This window comes from Engystomops pustulosus, chromosome 1 (genome assembly GCF_040894005.1).
Source record: "Engystomops pustulosus chromosome 1, aEngPut4.maternal, whole genome shotgun sequence".
Taxonomy (NCBI): domain Eukaryota; kingdom Metazoa; phylum Chordata; class Amphibia; order Anura; family Leptodactylidae; genus Engystomops; species Engystomops pustulosus.
Window position 1 is genome coordinate 97,203,245 of NC_092411.1, and position 16,666 is coordinate 97,219,910.

Sequence of the window (16,666 nt, forward strand, 5' to 3'; positions counted from 1 at the left end):
CACCCTACTTCTACAATTGACTTTGTGCATACTGTTACGTCTGAGCACGCCGAGAGACCGCCGCACCTAAGTAACCTGATGGAAATGGACACTAATCAAGAACCGGGCTGCAACAATATTGCATTAAACATTGGCAGGGAGGATGCAAGCACATTCTTTGAACAGTGTGACCAAAAAGACGAGTTACAAGTTTTAAGCACTAAAACCTTGGAACAACGAATATCACATCTGGCAGAAAAAGAAATACGCCTGTTTTGGACCATCAAGTCCCTTAAAACCTACAATGAACACAACCGTGTCCCTAGAGGACTACGTCCATATAAAGAAGCATCACAGTACCAAGATGACCCGCACTTCCTAGAAAGGTGGAATAGTATCCAACTAACCTGCTCCCTGGAACTTATGCGCCTCGTATTAAATAAAAATGAAGAAGAGTACGAACTTATTACCTCTGAATTATGCAGAGCAAAGATCGAGTTGAGGACCCGCCTCACAGAAAAGCAGAATGAAACTTTTTATAAAAAATTAGAAAAAAGATTGATCCCGTTGCAGGCAGAGATCAAAGAAAAGAAACGCGATAAATTTATACGCGATAAAAGCGACTTCGAAATGGGTCGCATCTTTAGTTGGCGAACAAAAAAATCCACAAGACGTATTAAACCAAATAAACGCCGTGCTACGGACTTCTGGACAACTGAGTCGGACTCCAGTAGCTCTGAGGAACGAGGTCCATCAACAATGGACGGTCGAGATGAACCCATTACCTCAACACCAGGAACCCCTTTAGGGAGACCGAATCGAGACGCAGGATCCGGAGGGGAAGGTGCAGGAAGAGACAGAGGAAGATGGAAACCGAGCCAAAAGAGAAAGAAAGTTTCCTGGAGTTAGAACCCACTGATCCAGCCCAAAGTCCCGCGTCGGATTGTAATGTGATTAACCTGTCTGATAGAACCTTGGACGATGCTTGTATGTCAGCCCTCTCTAAAGGTTTAAATTATAGTATCCCTAGGAATTTTGATTTTGTACAATTTCAGATCGACCTCTATAAAGCCATTAGAAAAATAGCATTGAGAAAGCTATACGACAATAAGAATCCTAGGGACATAACTCACGAGAAAAAATTAGAAGGCGAGACTCCCTGCATAGGACCATTAGGTTTCCACATTAACAGCCCCCTTGAAAATACAGATTTAATTTGCTTAGACGTATTGCACGAGCTTTTGACAGAAAATGATGACAATATCTCGGTACACCATGTCCCTAACACTTCTGAGTTTAGAGGTGGAAACCGATCCACCTTTTGTCCTCCCTTGCCGGCCGGCTCTTCTATTGACATTTTTTATGAACAGGTTTGCAGAGAAGTAAAGGCCTTGATCTATCCCACTCAAGCTCCAAATTTATCTACGGAGGAGTGGAATGCCTTACAAAAACTAAAAAAGGATAAATCCCTTGTCATAAAGCCGGCCGACAAGGGCGGAAACATAGTTATCATGCAGGAAGAATTTTACGTAGCTGAGGCCGAAAGGCAACTGAACGACACTTCCACCTACATAAAGTTAACAGGAGATCCCACGTCCAAATACCTGTCCCTTCTTCGTTCCGTCTTACGACGGGCAGTAGAGAAAGGGGTACTCTCTGATAAAATGGCAGAAAAGCTACTCCCCAAGTTCCCCAAGAAACCCTCATGGTATTTCCTCCCCAAGGTCCACAAGTCACCGAGCCAACCCCCCGGCAGACCGATTGTCGCGGGAATTGGCTCGGTGACCGAATCACTGTCCCAATTTTTGGATTGGTTACTTAGACCTATTTCAGCTGACATCCCCTCGTATTTGAAGGACACCAATTCGTTCCTAAGGGCCGTGGAAGGTATTCCCTGGCGAGAAGATCTGAAGCTCACATCTATTGATGTTGAGAGCCTATATACTAGGATCCCCCATCAAGAGGGAGTGGAAGCCATTTGTCTTGTCCTACGGAAGTCAGAGAAAAGTGATGCCCTTATAGAATTCGTACGTGAAGCCCTGATGTTTATTCTTACCCACAATTCATTCTTATTCAACAATCAATGGTATAATCAAATAACAGGAACGGCCATGGGTACTCCCGTAGCATGTACCTTCGCAAATATCTTCCTGGCCGTTTTTGAGAGTAGGTACATTCTAAGCACGGCCAATCCATTTATTAAACATATACATACGTATTTACGATACGTGGACGATATATTTATAGCTTGGTCCGGGTCTGAACAAGACTTCAATGGGTTGGTAGATTACCTTAATGAGGGGAATAAAATGAACATGCGTTTCACTAGTGTCTTTGGCAACACACACCTAGAATTTTTAGATGTCCAGGTAGATACGGTACAGGACCATATTCAAGTAAGTGGCTTCCGCAAATCCACAGCTACTAATGCCCTACTACACCACGATAGTGCCCATCCGGACCACGTAAAGAGAGCTATCCCTTATGGCCAATTTGTCCGTTTAAGACGCATTAACGACACATACCAATCCTTTTTGAAACAAGCAGTGGAACTTAGGGACAGACTCAGGGCCAGAGGGTACCCAGATGAGATTATCGGTAAGGCCTTTGAGAGGGCCTCATGCCTAGAGAGGAGGCAACTGATTTACAAAGGACATAATAAGGAACAGGGGAGAAATAGGTTCACGTTCACCTTCGATTTCGGACCCAACGAGATCAATATCCGTAAAGCCATCCAGAAAAACTGGAATATATTAGAAAGAGATCCAGAACTTAGAACACTTACGGCCAATAGACCTATAGTGGCCTTCAGACGCAACCCCACTCTGAAAAACCTCCTCGTTAGAAGTAGATTTGGAGACGACAAAAATACATGGCTAGATAAAGCCACCCCACAAGGCAATTTTCCGTGCCACCACTGTAATTTTTGTAAATTTCACATAAGGGACAGAAATCTCCTGATAGGAGGGGTGACAACTACCGTAAAACACTTCATCAGCTGCAAAACAGACTATGTAGTCTACGTCATTTTCTGTCCATGTAGACGATTCCACATAGGAAAAACCATCAGACCTTTATATATCAGGTTTAGGGAACACCTCCGGTCGGTAACCACAGGCAAAGGATCTCCAAGATTAATCCAACATGTACACACTAAGCATGCGGGCAACCCCGAAGTATTGTCTTTTGCGGGCATAGAAAGGGTACCAGTGAATACTAATGGAGGAGATAGACATAGGGAACTACTCCGATGTGAGGCTAGATGGATCCTCAAAACTGAAGCTGAAGGTCCGGTAGGACTAAATGATAAAAACGACATGGCGGTTTTTCTTTAGTTGCTACTTTGTTTATTGTAACTCCCCCTTCGATATATCACACCTCAAAGAAATTGTTTTTAAATTATGTGATATTAATAGTCACTTACCCATTACTTTTCCTTCATTGTGGGCGTTCGAGAGATGTTGACGCGTCATGGCGACGCCCGTCCCGTGACTGGTCAGCTGACGGCCCCGGGCGGGCACCGCCCACGCCTCTACACATACTCGTTGTTGTTTTTGTTTAATCACATGACTTCCCCGATCACATGATTCCTTTATGGGTGACGTCAGAAGGAGGAGGTATTTAATTCCGCCTCCACTGGCGTCCCCCATACGGCTTGACGAAGCGCAGGAGTGCGCGAAACGGTCCGTCGCCGAAGTCCTTTTTGTGCTGCACCTCCCTGTCACATGCACTAAGCAGAATAAAGAAGATTACTGGGTGAGTGCTGCTATCTCTTGTCTTTATTTTCATGAAATATCTACCTAGTGTAACGGCAGAGCACCACCCGCACAGTTTCTCCTACCCGGCATCAAGTTTTGTGTCAACTCCTTCTTTACCAGTCAATCCACGTTTAGGTCTGGCAGTGCCGACATCCTAGTCGGGCGATTCGGTAATCCCCGGCACCCTACTTCTACAATTAACTGGCTCATTTCACTGAGGCCAGGCACCTCGGTGACACATGTATGCCATCAATAATGGCCCCTTGTACCTTCTCACAATATATATAGGCATATATGTGTATATGTATACATATATATACATATATATTAAGGGGAAAAAAGTAGCCAAGTAAAGAAAAACAAGTGACCATCATTACTTTAAGAAATGAAGGTCTCTCAGTCCGAAAAATTGTGAACACTTTGAAAGTGTCCCCAAGTGCAGGAAACTGGCTCACATTAGGACCACCGCAGGAAAGGAAGACGAAGAGTCACCTCTGCTGTGGAGGATAAGTTCACCAGTGTCACCAGCCTCAGAAATCGCAGGTTAACAGCAGCTCACATTAGAGACCAGGTCAAAGCCACACAGTTTTAGCAGCAGACACATCTCTACAACAACTAAGAGGACACTGTGTGCAGCAGGCCTTCATGGTAAAATAGCTGCTAGGAGAACACTGCTAAGGACTGGCAACAAGCAGAAGAGACTTGCAAGGAATGGACATTAGACTAGTGGAAATATGTGCTTTGGTCTAAAGATTCAAATTTGAGATTTTTGGTTCCAACCACCATGCCTTTGTGCGATACAGAAAAGGTGAACAAATTGATTCTACATGCCTGGTTCCCACCGTGAAGCATGGAGGAGGAGGTTTCATGGTGTGGCGGTGCTTTGCTGGTGACACTTTTGGGGATTTATTCAAAATTGAAGGTATACTGAACCAGCATGGTTACCACAGCATTTTGCAGCAGTGTGCTATTTTATCTAGTTTGCGTTTAGTTGCACCATCATTTATTTTTCAACAGGACAATGACCCCAGTCACACCTCTGGGCTGTATAAGGGCTATTTGACCAAGAAGGAGAGTGATGGGGTGTTATGCCAGATGACCTGGCCTCCACTGTTACCGGACTTGACCTTATTTGAGATGGTTTGGGGTAAGCTGGATCGCAGAAGGCAAAAGGGCCAACAAATCAGTGGCGTAACTAGAAGAGGCAGGGCCCCATAGCAGATTTTTGCATGGGGCCCCCCTTAAAAATATTCATACATACACAAAAGTTTATACACTTAAAGGGGTATTCCGGGAATATGAACGTCTGACACAAAAACCCATGATGATATAAATAAATGAATCCAACAATACTCAATGTCATTAGTCACAAAACGGAGCTAAAATAATATCATTTTATGATTTACAAAATGTATGGCCTCTCTAAAGTAGGTGGAGTTATCACTAAGATGGCCGCCACTGTAAACTACAAGTTCCATGATCCTTTAGTTCTCAGTAACTCCTCCTACCACTTATGCTCTGCTCCAGGTGATGATGTAACAGGTTTTCTTGCTCTGTTACCATAGTAATGATGTGTAACTGCCATCACCACAACACTGGCCATAATGGATGCACTGCAACCAACCGACTACAGCCAAACCTAGTGTTGATCACATGACCCTGCCCAGGCAGGTACAGGACATGTGATGTGGACATGTGACCAGCAGCCATCTTCTTTTCTGCGACGGACCGCGCAGAGGAAATTAACGGACTGATTAAAGGGCCAGTAGCATTTTAATTCTGCATTACAGTCTATGTCTCCAGCATTTTCTGCTAAGGGGAGCAAAATTTTAAATAACAACTAATTACACATTGGCTTATATTTTGAGTGCCCACTTGTATATGAATTATGCTGATTCCTGGAATACCCCTTTAAATACACAACATAACATTCTACACTCACTTTTATATACTCGTCCACACATACATACATATACACTCATATGCACACATTTATGTACTCATATATACATCTATACACTAATACATACAGTATATACAAACTCACTGTATATACATACAGTATATGTGCATCAATGTTGCATGCATACTGTTTTTATACATATATATAGCATACATACATCATATTCTTTTACATACGGTTTACACCCAATGTATATACAGAAATGTGCAGTATAAAGACACCATATGCACATATACTGAATGTATATACAGTATATACACACAAAATGCATATACATACAGCATATAATCACACATACGGTATATACAGCTTTTACACACATACGGTATATACAGCGTTTACACACATACGGTATATATAGCATATACACACATATATACAGTATATACAGCGTTTACACACATAAATACAGTATATGCAGCATATACACACATACATACAGTATATACAGCATATACACACATACATATAGTATATACAGCATATACACACATACAGCAAATACACAACATATACACACATACAGCAAATAAACACATACAGCAAATACACACATATAGCATATGCACACATATAGCATATACACACATACAGAAAATACACACATATAGCAAATACACACATACAGCAAATACACACATATAGCAAATACACACATATAGCAAATACACATACAGCAAATACACACATACAGCAAATACACACATACATACAGCATATACTGTAAGCAAATACACACATATGGCATACATTCATTAACTATACATACATATATAGGGAATTACATATCTTGCAGTGGGGTGGGTCGGTTAGGAGGCATCCTGGGAGCCTAGGAAGTGTGCCGGCCGGGCAGCCGCGGCAGCAACTTGGTGGGCGGCCGTGGGAGCAGTGTGGAGAGCTGGGCGGGACCAAGACGGGCGGCTTTGGGAGCAGCGTTGAGGGGATCGAGGTAACGGCCGAGCGGCCACGGAGCAGCGCTGAGGATGGGTGCGTAGCTGCGGGACCAGGGTACCGGCCTGGCAGCCATGGTAAAAGTGTGGAGGGTCGGCGGGCAGCTGTGGGACCAGTATCCCAGCCGTGGGAGCAACATGCTGGCCACGCGGTCTGTGCGCTGGTGACGGGACAGAAACACTGGGGCGGGCCTGACAAAAATGGGGGCGAGCCATTGTATTGACCTTAACGCACCGTATAGCAGGGCCCGGGCACTCACAGGCCCCATAGCAACCGCTACAGCTGCTAGGGCGGTAGTTACGCCACTGCAACAAGTGCTAAGCATCTCTGAAACTCCTTCTAGGCTGTTGGAAGACCATTTCAGGTGACTACCTTTTGAAGCTCATCAAGAGAATGCTAAGAGTGTGCAAAGCAGTAATCAAAGCAAGAGGTAGCTACTTCGAAGAACCTAGAATATAATACATACTTTCAGTTGTTTCAAGGTTTTTTTTGTTAAGTATATAATTCCACATGTGTTAATTCATAGTTTTGATGTGTGAATCTACAATTTTTATAGTCATGAAAATACAGAAAGCTCTTTGAATGAGGTGTGTCCAAACTTTTGGTCTTTACTGTACATGAGAGATGTTAATGTTACTGGGTAAAGCAGATCCTTGTTTCTTGTAACAGGGCCTTGGATGACATCTCCCTGGTCACATGAAATAAATTATTTAATAGATTTAAAAGAACTTTTACTCAGCACTCCAGCAAGACATGATGTAAAACATTTGACAAAGCTTTCTCTACCAATAATAATAATAATCATAATAATAATAAATATAATAATTAAATAGAGCTGTATCTGTCTTTAGCTGAATATAGGCAGACAGTCCCTAAGTACTAAGTAAGTAAAATTTTATATGCAGGACTCCATTAATATCATTTGACTTACGTCAGGTGAGTTGCACATAAGTTCACACAGTGATTTTTTTTAACATTGCAGCCATGGAAAGGAACCATTTAGGCATAAGGGCAATGCTTTTTAATCATTGTTTTCATTAAGTATTTATTCTAAGTGGGTTAATTTAAATGGCAGATTTGCTTTAAGTGGATAACTTCTTTGCAGTTACTATTATAGTGTAATTCACTCCTTCAGACAGTAGGTGGTAATGAAGCTCCTTTTTACTGTATATTGTATCCAGGCAACAGATATCTATGCTGCCTCTCATCTATTCCCTCAAGTTTCTTTTCCTACATCTGCTATTAGTGCCCACTCATGATATATTGATATAATGTCTCCACTAACTGATATTCATAATTCATAAGCTCAGACCCAGAATAATCAACTCAGACTATCTCCTTATTTTGGTCCCCCATCCACAGCATAGGGAATCATTATCAAGCAAACTGTATATTTAAAAACACACAATAGTCTCCCTCCCCAACATGTTTTGAGACATCAATTGTGTGATATATAGGTACAGCCCCTGATAATAGGTCCGTAATATTCCTTAATGCTAGCATAATATTTGGTCATGGACAGATTTCTAGCCACAGGAGATAAACAGAAATTTTTCGATAGAATGACAGAAAGCAGACATCTACAAAACCATGAGGAATATTTATATTTTTTCATTACCTAAACAATGTCAATTATAACTGAAAGAGGACAAGCACTTCAACTAAAATGCTACATATTTGAAACATACATTTTTGAGTAAAAAGTTTTATTGATTGTCCTTTTCATGGCACTTTTCACCTCTTTATTCCTTAGACTATAAATAATGGGATTCAGGGCAGGGGTAACTACAGCATAAAGAAGAGATACAATGTGGTCTTGTTCCAGGGAATACCCTGATGTTGGCCTCATGTACATGAAGCTTATACTTCCAAAGAATATGAGGACAACAATTAAATGGGAAGCACAGGTGGAAAAAGCTCTGCTTCTACCTACTTTAGTGTGAATTTTTAGGATGGCTGAGATTATTTGAATATAGGATACAAGCGTAAGAAAAAAGGAACTGAGGCCTAAAAATCCACCAGCAGTTAGGATGAGTAGTTTGTTTAGGAATGTATCCGAACAGGCAAGTTTTAGCATTGGCGGAATGTCACAGAAGAAATGAGAAATCCGATGTGATTTACAGTAGGGCAATCGAGCTGTGAAGACAGTATGTATAATGGACGTTAGAAAGCCAGTAAGCCACAGACCGGTGGCTAGTTGGACACATTTCTGTCTGTTCATAATTGTAGTGTAATGCATCGGATTGCAAATAGCCACATACCGATCAAATCCCATCACTGAAAGAAGCAAACACTCTGTGCTACAACAGGAGACATAAAAATAGAGTTGAGTCATGCACCCTCTGTATGAGATCTCAGAGCCTCCTTCTGTAAGACTTAAAAGTAACTTGGGCACAGTCACTGAGGAATAGCATATGTCCAGAAATGACAGGTTACCCAAAAAGAAATACATAGGTTTATGAAGTTTACTCTCCACCCATATTGTTGTAGCAATGGTGAGATTTCCACCCAGTGACATGAGATATAACAGCAAGAATATGACAAAGAGAAAGCACTGAACACTTTCATCATTGGATAGACCAGCCAGAGTAAAGTCCGCCTTGGATGTCCAGTTAAACCAGTTCATTTTATAACAAACTTTCTGGGGAAGAAGAGGCTCTTATTACTTCATTGTACCATACAGAGCACATAACAATATACACATCCAATACAATTTAGTATTACTTCTGTTGTTTCCTATATTATATATAGGCTTAATGGTGTCATGTTAATCGGGCAATAGACATTAGTCTATTATGTGATAGATTAGATTATACCAATTTAGCAGGATTTGTCCACAATTGATATCTTTCTGGACTGTTATTCTTTTAGCTAAATGATTCCACTGTGTTAAATACAAATTTACCAGTTTTATTCTCCAGTGCTGTCTCCCGACCAGAAAGAAACAAGGTCGGTCCTCTTTTCCTACAACTCAGGGGCATTCGACAGCAGCAAATTGGCTCCAAACTTGAATGTCACTTATAAACTAAGCTCAGACAGACAAAACATAGGTGTTCTATTTAGGTCACTGTAGTGCATGAAATTAAGTTCTCCCAGAAATATATATTGATAGGAAATATCTCACGGAGTGTGGCAGCACTCAAGATACGGCTGAGAACAACTCAGGTGCACATCCCAGGACCTAGACCAGGGTCCATCCACATACAAAAACGCGAAAAAATGGCAGCACTCCGACATTCAAAATGTGGCAAAAAACATACTCGTTTATTCACACATGTGTCAAGGCTACGTTTCGGCTCCTTACACCTGGAGCCTTTCTCAAGGAAAAGTATTAGATCATTGAGGATATGAGGCACCACAACTGCTCAGCTTTAAAGGACAAGTAGTGCCCTACCTTGCATAGTGGCTATGTGTGGCTTAGAAAGAGCTGCAACTAAAACACATCACCAGCAAACATGACAATACAAGCCTGGGAAGTGGAAGCTGCACTTAGTGATCTGATATTGAAGACTTTTTGGATATCAATATCATCATCCCAGAAAACCCTTTCAACAATTAGGCTTTTAGTCACAAATTAATACTGTACTACCTCGGATGTCTCTATTGACGTATAGTGGGTCTGTGGATCTTTATGTTGATTTTCTTAATTTTACTGGCAAAAATATTCTTGATGTCACAAAGCAATCCTGATGGTACTGTAGCAAATGTGTAATTCAAATGGTATCACAGCACTTTGCTAGGAGTCCATTGCATATGCCTTGTAAAACATGATGTGGTAGCATTGTTAAAGTTTTAATAATTGATATAAAGTGGTTCTCTGGGCCATTTAAATATTAATGTTCGATGATAAGGTTGATGGGTGAGGGCAGAAACGCCAGAGACTACACCGATCAGTGGAATGCAACATACGGTCAGAGCAAGAAGCAAACATCGCCGCCATCTGACTTTATTGGTGGGATCTGCGAGTAGGAGCTGTGCTTGCAGCTCCACGTTCTGACCTATGCATTACTGCTTCTGGCTAAACATACTGTAGCACCATGCTGGCACTGCTGCATTCTGCATGCTGCCCAGAAAACCCCTTTCATCATTTTAGAAAAATGGGCATAAACTCACCTGGATATGAAGATTATATAATAAATGTTCTTTAATTTCAATGTAAATTTATGAAATAAAGCACAATGTACCATCTTATAATGCTGTACATAATTCCATTAAAGTTATGCTAGGTGGCATACAATTTGCTGCTCTCCATTCTAAATAGAATGTTAAAAGATAAAAATCAATGTAAAATGTTAAAGAGAAAACAATTCCACATTTTTGAATGCATATTGTATAAATGGCTTTAGCAAGAATGTCTAAATAAAAGCTGAAGGAATCATTTTGAAATATCGATGCCATTCATATTGAGCTTTCCATAATGTACTGGTAGATTATGAAATGTATCAGCACGTAGGTTTGGACCTGAAAATAACATTCTATTTAAAGTTGAAATTAAACCTCATGTTTATTGTGACCTTTGAGAACTATAATATGTGAAAAATTAATGCAATGTTTTAACTCCCGAATTTAAAAAATGACAGAATATATCTAAATGCAACCAATCCTAAGAGGAAACATTAATGCTTCTTTTATCCAAATCATGTAGATACCTATACTACCAAGATCACATATTACCCAGAAAATATTGCATGTTGCCTCACAATAAAAATGATATATAGACATGCACCATGAGCTCATAATATGTAATATAGGAACTATAACAATAAACTACTAAACATATAGAAAAACAACAAGCTACCGTGTGCCATTTAAAGATTAAACGGCAACACAAATTATTAGCTGTGATATCAAATTTTTTAAGTAAAATGATTCTCAAATGTTCACTCTTCTGGTTGTCTACTTCTGCTGGTGTGTAATGAGTGATCAGATCCCATTGAATTGCATTGTACATTGATCCCTATCTAGTTTCCCTGTAAATAGGCAGTTTTCACAGCTATGCAGTGTTAAATATCATTACACAACATTTCTTAGGCCTCCATGTATATCTGAAGTTTAAATCAACGGCCATTGTATTTTATAACCAGTAAGTGCAACCAATGCGTGCGTAGTATAATCTGCAAAGGGAAGGCATTATCCTGCCAATACAATATTTCTATACTACCTTATTTAAAGTGTTTAGCCTCCCCAAAGTCTTGTGCTGCAAGAGGGAAATGTGTTAGTCACACCTTAGGGATGATGGTTAACTGAGATAAAAAAAAAGAATGCAAAAGTTTTGATTTAAGAAAATATTTCTTAACACTTATTACAGAAAACTTCTCTATAAAAATTATACAACAGGAAGCCGTAACAGAAACAGAGTTTAGGTAATATTACACTTCACCTGAGCCTCATCATCCTGATCTCACATTGCTCAACAAGGGAACACTAAAGTACCACTTACTAGAGCTAAATGAATTAAATATTCTGTATGAATTCTTTATTAAATGCATAGTGGAATTAATATCCCACAGAGGGTCTGGATTTGGAATGATACTCAAAATCAAAGTTAGTCAATCAAATTTCCGCCCAATCCAACTTCAGTCGAAAAATGTCTGCATATGGTCTCACAATGGTTCTGAGGATCTCATCCTGTTACCTAATCACGTCTGTTCCATTTGCTCAGTGTGAACCTGCTCTCATCCATGAAGAACAGTGGCACTAATGTCGAAACTGCCAATGTGGATGTTCTCTAGCAAATGGCAATCTACAGTGTGTAAACATAACACCTACATATGGGCAACGGGCCCTCATACCATCCTCATGAAATGTGCTTCCGACAGTTTGAGCAGGTACTTGGATATTGGTGCCTGATGAAGGTTATTTTGCAGCGGTCTGGCACTTCCAGGTTCCACTCTGCACAAAGGAAGAGGTAACAGTCTAGCTGTTGGGCTATTGCCCTCCTATGTCCCCTCCATGTCTCCTGGTGTACTGGCCTGTCTTCTGGTATATGCTCTGGACAACAGTAACCTACTACCTGTGCAATTTCAGTGGGTTGTAGACACTACCTATAGCTGTAGGGGTGAGAGCAATGGCAAAATGCAACAGTCAAAAAGGATGAGAACACAGAAATGGTCTTTGGTCTCCACCTACAGAACCACTCCTTGTCTTGCTTATGTCCTATCAGTTGTGCCTGTTCTCTCTTCCATTTACAGTACAACAGAGGAAATTGATTCAATATCACTATTGATTTATTAGTGGACAGGTTGGTATTACAGAAGTGTCATTGACTTAGGGCTCATGCACACTTACGTATGCCTGCAGTGCATTAGGCCTGGGCACACATCAAAACGCAGGAGAGGAGAAGGGGGTGAGTGCTGCTCGTCCCCATCCCTCTCCATAAAAAATAGTAGCCGTACGGCCATCGATACGGCCAAAGATAGAGCAGGCTCACCGTACCAAGCATCTACCATAGCCATCTATGGGGGACTTCTGTATAGCCACAAGCTTACAGCCACACATACGCCCCCCTGACAGTAGTGTGCATATGGCCTTAGAGTTACATTGTGTTGTTTAAGTGTTTACTTATTGGAGCAGGGTAGTTAAGCTTTAGTCTTCTATCCTTACCTATCTGCTTTAAACGGACTTGACAAAGTGTTCAGATATAATGATCACTACAGGAGAATTAAGGAGCAGAAAAATCTGAGTTATAAGAGTTTGTCTTCCTTAATAAATTATATTGAGGACTTTAGTTTCTGGACCCATAAATTATATTGAATATATCAAAGACTTTACTATTTTACTATTCTAGCCTGTACTATTCACTAATGATGCAGGTCATCTAAATTAGAATTTTAAAAAATACTATTAAAGGGGTATTCCGGTAATATGAACGTCTGAGACAAACCGCTATAATGCTATAAATAAATGAATGTAACAAAACTTAATGTCATTAGTCATAAAATGGAGCTTAAATAGTTTGATTTTATGATTCACAAAATTTCATGTCCTCTCTAAAGTTATCACCAAGATGGCCGCCACTGGAAACTACAAGTACCAGGATCCTTTAGTTCTCAGTAACTACCTCTTATGCTCTGCTTGGAGTCATGCTCTAACAGGTTTTCTTGCTCTGTTACCGTAGTAATGATGTGTAATTACTCACGGGCTGAGCCCTCTCCATAGCCGGTAAGTCTTTGCTGCATATTGCATATTAACGTTTTTTCAATGCGTTTAACCCCGTAACGGAAAATAGCGCCCAAAGTCGAAAATGCCACTTTTTTGCCATTTTGAAAAATATAAAAAAATCTATAAAAAGTGATCAAAAGGTTGTACAGTCCTAAAAATGATATCATTGAAATATTATCAAATGTCGCAAAAAATGACACCACCCACAGCTCCGTACACCACAGTATAAAAAAGTTATTAGCGTCAGAAGATGGCAAAATCAAAAAAATAATTTTTGTACAGGAGGTTTTAATTTTTGTAAATGTATGAAAACATTATAAAACCTATACAAATTTGGTATCCCCATAATCGTACCAACCCAAAGAATAAAGTAGACATGTCATTTCTGGCGCTCAGTGAAAGACGTAATATCCAAGCCCACAAGAAAATGGCGCAAATTTTCACGGCATTTGGAATTTTTTTCCCGCTTCCGAGTACATGGCATGGAATATTTAATATGATCACTATGAAGTGCAATTTGTTATGCAGAAAACATGCCATCACACAGCTCTTTACGTGTAAAAATAAAAAAAGTTAGATTTTTGAAGGTGTGGAGTGAAAAATGGACATGAAAAAACAGGAAAGGGCCCGGTCCTTAACCGGTTAATGTATTGATGAGCGGAGGTCAGTGTTCAGAAAAAGAGCCAAGCTGCTTGATTGACTGCTGAAGCAGCCTACGGCTTGCAGTCGCTTGGAATCCACAGGCATGTCCCCTGTAGGGATGCGTGTGATTGGCCAGGCTGGACATGTGGACACAGTATACGAGCAAATCACATGTCCAGACACTATTATACTTAGGAAACAGAGCAAGTGAGTGCTTGCTGCTCATCACAGGGTCAGCCAGATAGGCAGGCACTTCTCAAAAACTAGCAATTGCCTTTTTCAGGGCAATTGGGTGTAAAGAGGAGGCTATTAGAAACAGGTGCAAATCTGAAATAATTGCCCTAATTACGGCACTCTAAAGAACTGCATTAGGCTACTTACAGGCTACTAGTGCAGGCATACTATTACCGCTTATAAAGGATTATACAGCAATACTTGGAAATACCAGACACAAAGTTTTATGGAGTTTTCAACTCCAGAAAAATGATAAATTATCATTAATCATATCTAGATTGTAAAGGTGTTCCAGTTAGTGAATAGCATTCAATACATAGATACATAGTTCATAAAGGTGCTGTTGTCAGTGAATAGGTCGCAGTCATACTTAGATTGTAAAGTTGGTCCTGTCAGTGAATAGCATCCTCAATCATAGAAAGCAGCATTCCAAATGTTGGAGAAGAAAGTGTTTTTTTAACTTATCTGGCAAACATCAATGTTTCATCAACATTTGGAATGCTACTATCTTCTGTGTTCAAAGTTGCATATTGGGGATTCTTGGACCCGGGATTTACAGGTTACATAATTTCTATCTTTGAGAAAAGATGTTACTGTCAATTGCTGTCTATCGTCTATAGTAAATAGCATCCACTAATACGTGGATCATAAACGTGCTGTTATCAGTGAAGAGCACACACTAATATATGGATCATAAAAGTGCTGTTGTTAGTAAATAATGTGCGGTGATACTTTGATTGCAAAGTTGCTTCTGTCATAGAATAGCATTCAGTAATATGTAGATCATAAAGTTGCACATGTCAGTGAATAGCATGCACAAAATATAGATCATAAAGGTACTGTTGCTATTACATAGTCATTAAGGTGCTGAGGAAGCACCCCTGAGGAAGCCAGTTGGGTGGCGATACGCGTGGGGCTGTGTGCCCCAGCTTCCCCTCACCTCCCCTTTGCGTTCATCCCGGTTGCAGCAGGTAGATATGTGGATCCATCTTGTACATATACCTCATTGCACTTGCTTACAGATTGTTCTGTTGGAGGATTGCGGGTTTACTTTTTGTTGATTCTCCCGGGATTATGAGCTTTGACCACATACACTGGATATTTCATCCACTATAAGATACATTTCTGGATTTTGTACGGCTAGGGGGGTGTTATCTCAGGAGGGGGAGCTGGTGGTTTGTAGGGGTGACCAGCACTATCACATGCTAGGTCCCCTTGCTGGATTGTTTGTTTGTGTGTTGTTCACACTTTTAAATGTTTTTATGTTTTTTTTTGTGTTGTGGTATAATTCATATCAATAAAAGTTGTTTATACTATATATTTTTTTGGTCTTGTGGCATACTTCTGTTTTCTTGTGAGTTCCATAGTTTATATGTATAGCCTTGACCCTCATTATACTTATCCTAGGTGTGCTAGTCCCGCTTTTTTCGTTTCTGTGTATTAAGGTGCTGTTGTCAGTGAGCATTGTTACCTTGATGGTAAAGTTGCTCCTGTCAGTAAATGTTAATTGCTGGTGCTGTCTACTATCTATAGTGAACAGCACCCACTAACATATAGCTCATAAAGGTGTTGTTGTAAGTGAATAAAGCCCAGTAATACTTTGATTCTAAAGTTGCTTCAGTCAGTAAATAGCATCCAGGAATATCTTCATTGTAAAGTAGCTCATGTTATTGAATAGGTACTGTTGTCAGTGAATAGCAAGCACTAATATGCAGATAATAAAGGTGCTGTTGTCATTGAATAGTGTGCACTAATACATTGATTGTAAGGTTGCTCTTGTCAATGAAAAGCATCCAGTATTACATAGATCATAAAGTTGCTGTTGTCAGCAAAAAGCACATACTAATACCTTGATTGTAAAGTTGCTCCTGTCATTGAATAGCATCCAGTAATACCTTGATTGTAAAGTTGCTCCTGTCAGTATGTAGCGTGCTCTAATACATAAATCATTAAGGTATATACCCATCTTAACAGCCTT

General features: G+C 40.2%; 1 protein-coding gene across 1 annotated transcript; it reads right to left on the reverse strand.

Moving 5' to 3' along the window:
- Positions 1-8,320: 8,320 nt before the first annotated feature.
- On the reverse strand, positions 8,321-9,277 carry LOC140110342 (olfactory receptor 5V1-like). The gene has a single exon (XM_072132282.1). The coding sequence runs from the start codon at positions 9,275-9,277 to the stop codon at positions 8,321-8,323; it is 957 nt and encodes a 318-aa protein (XP_071988383.1).
- Between the last annotated feature and the right edge of the window lie 7,389 nt (positions 9,278-16,666).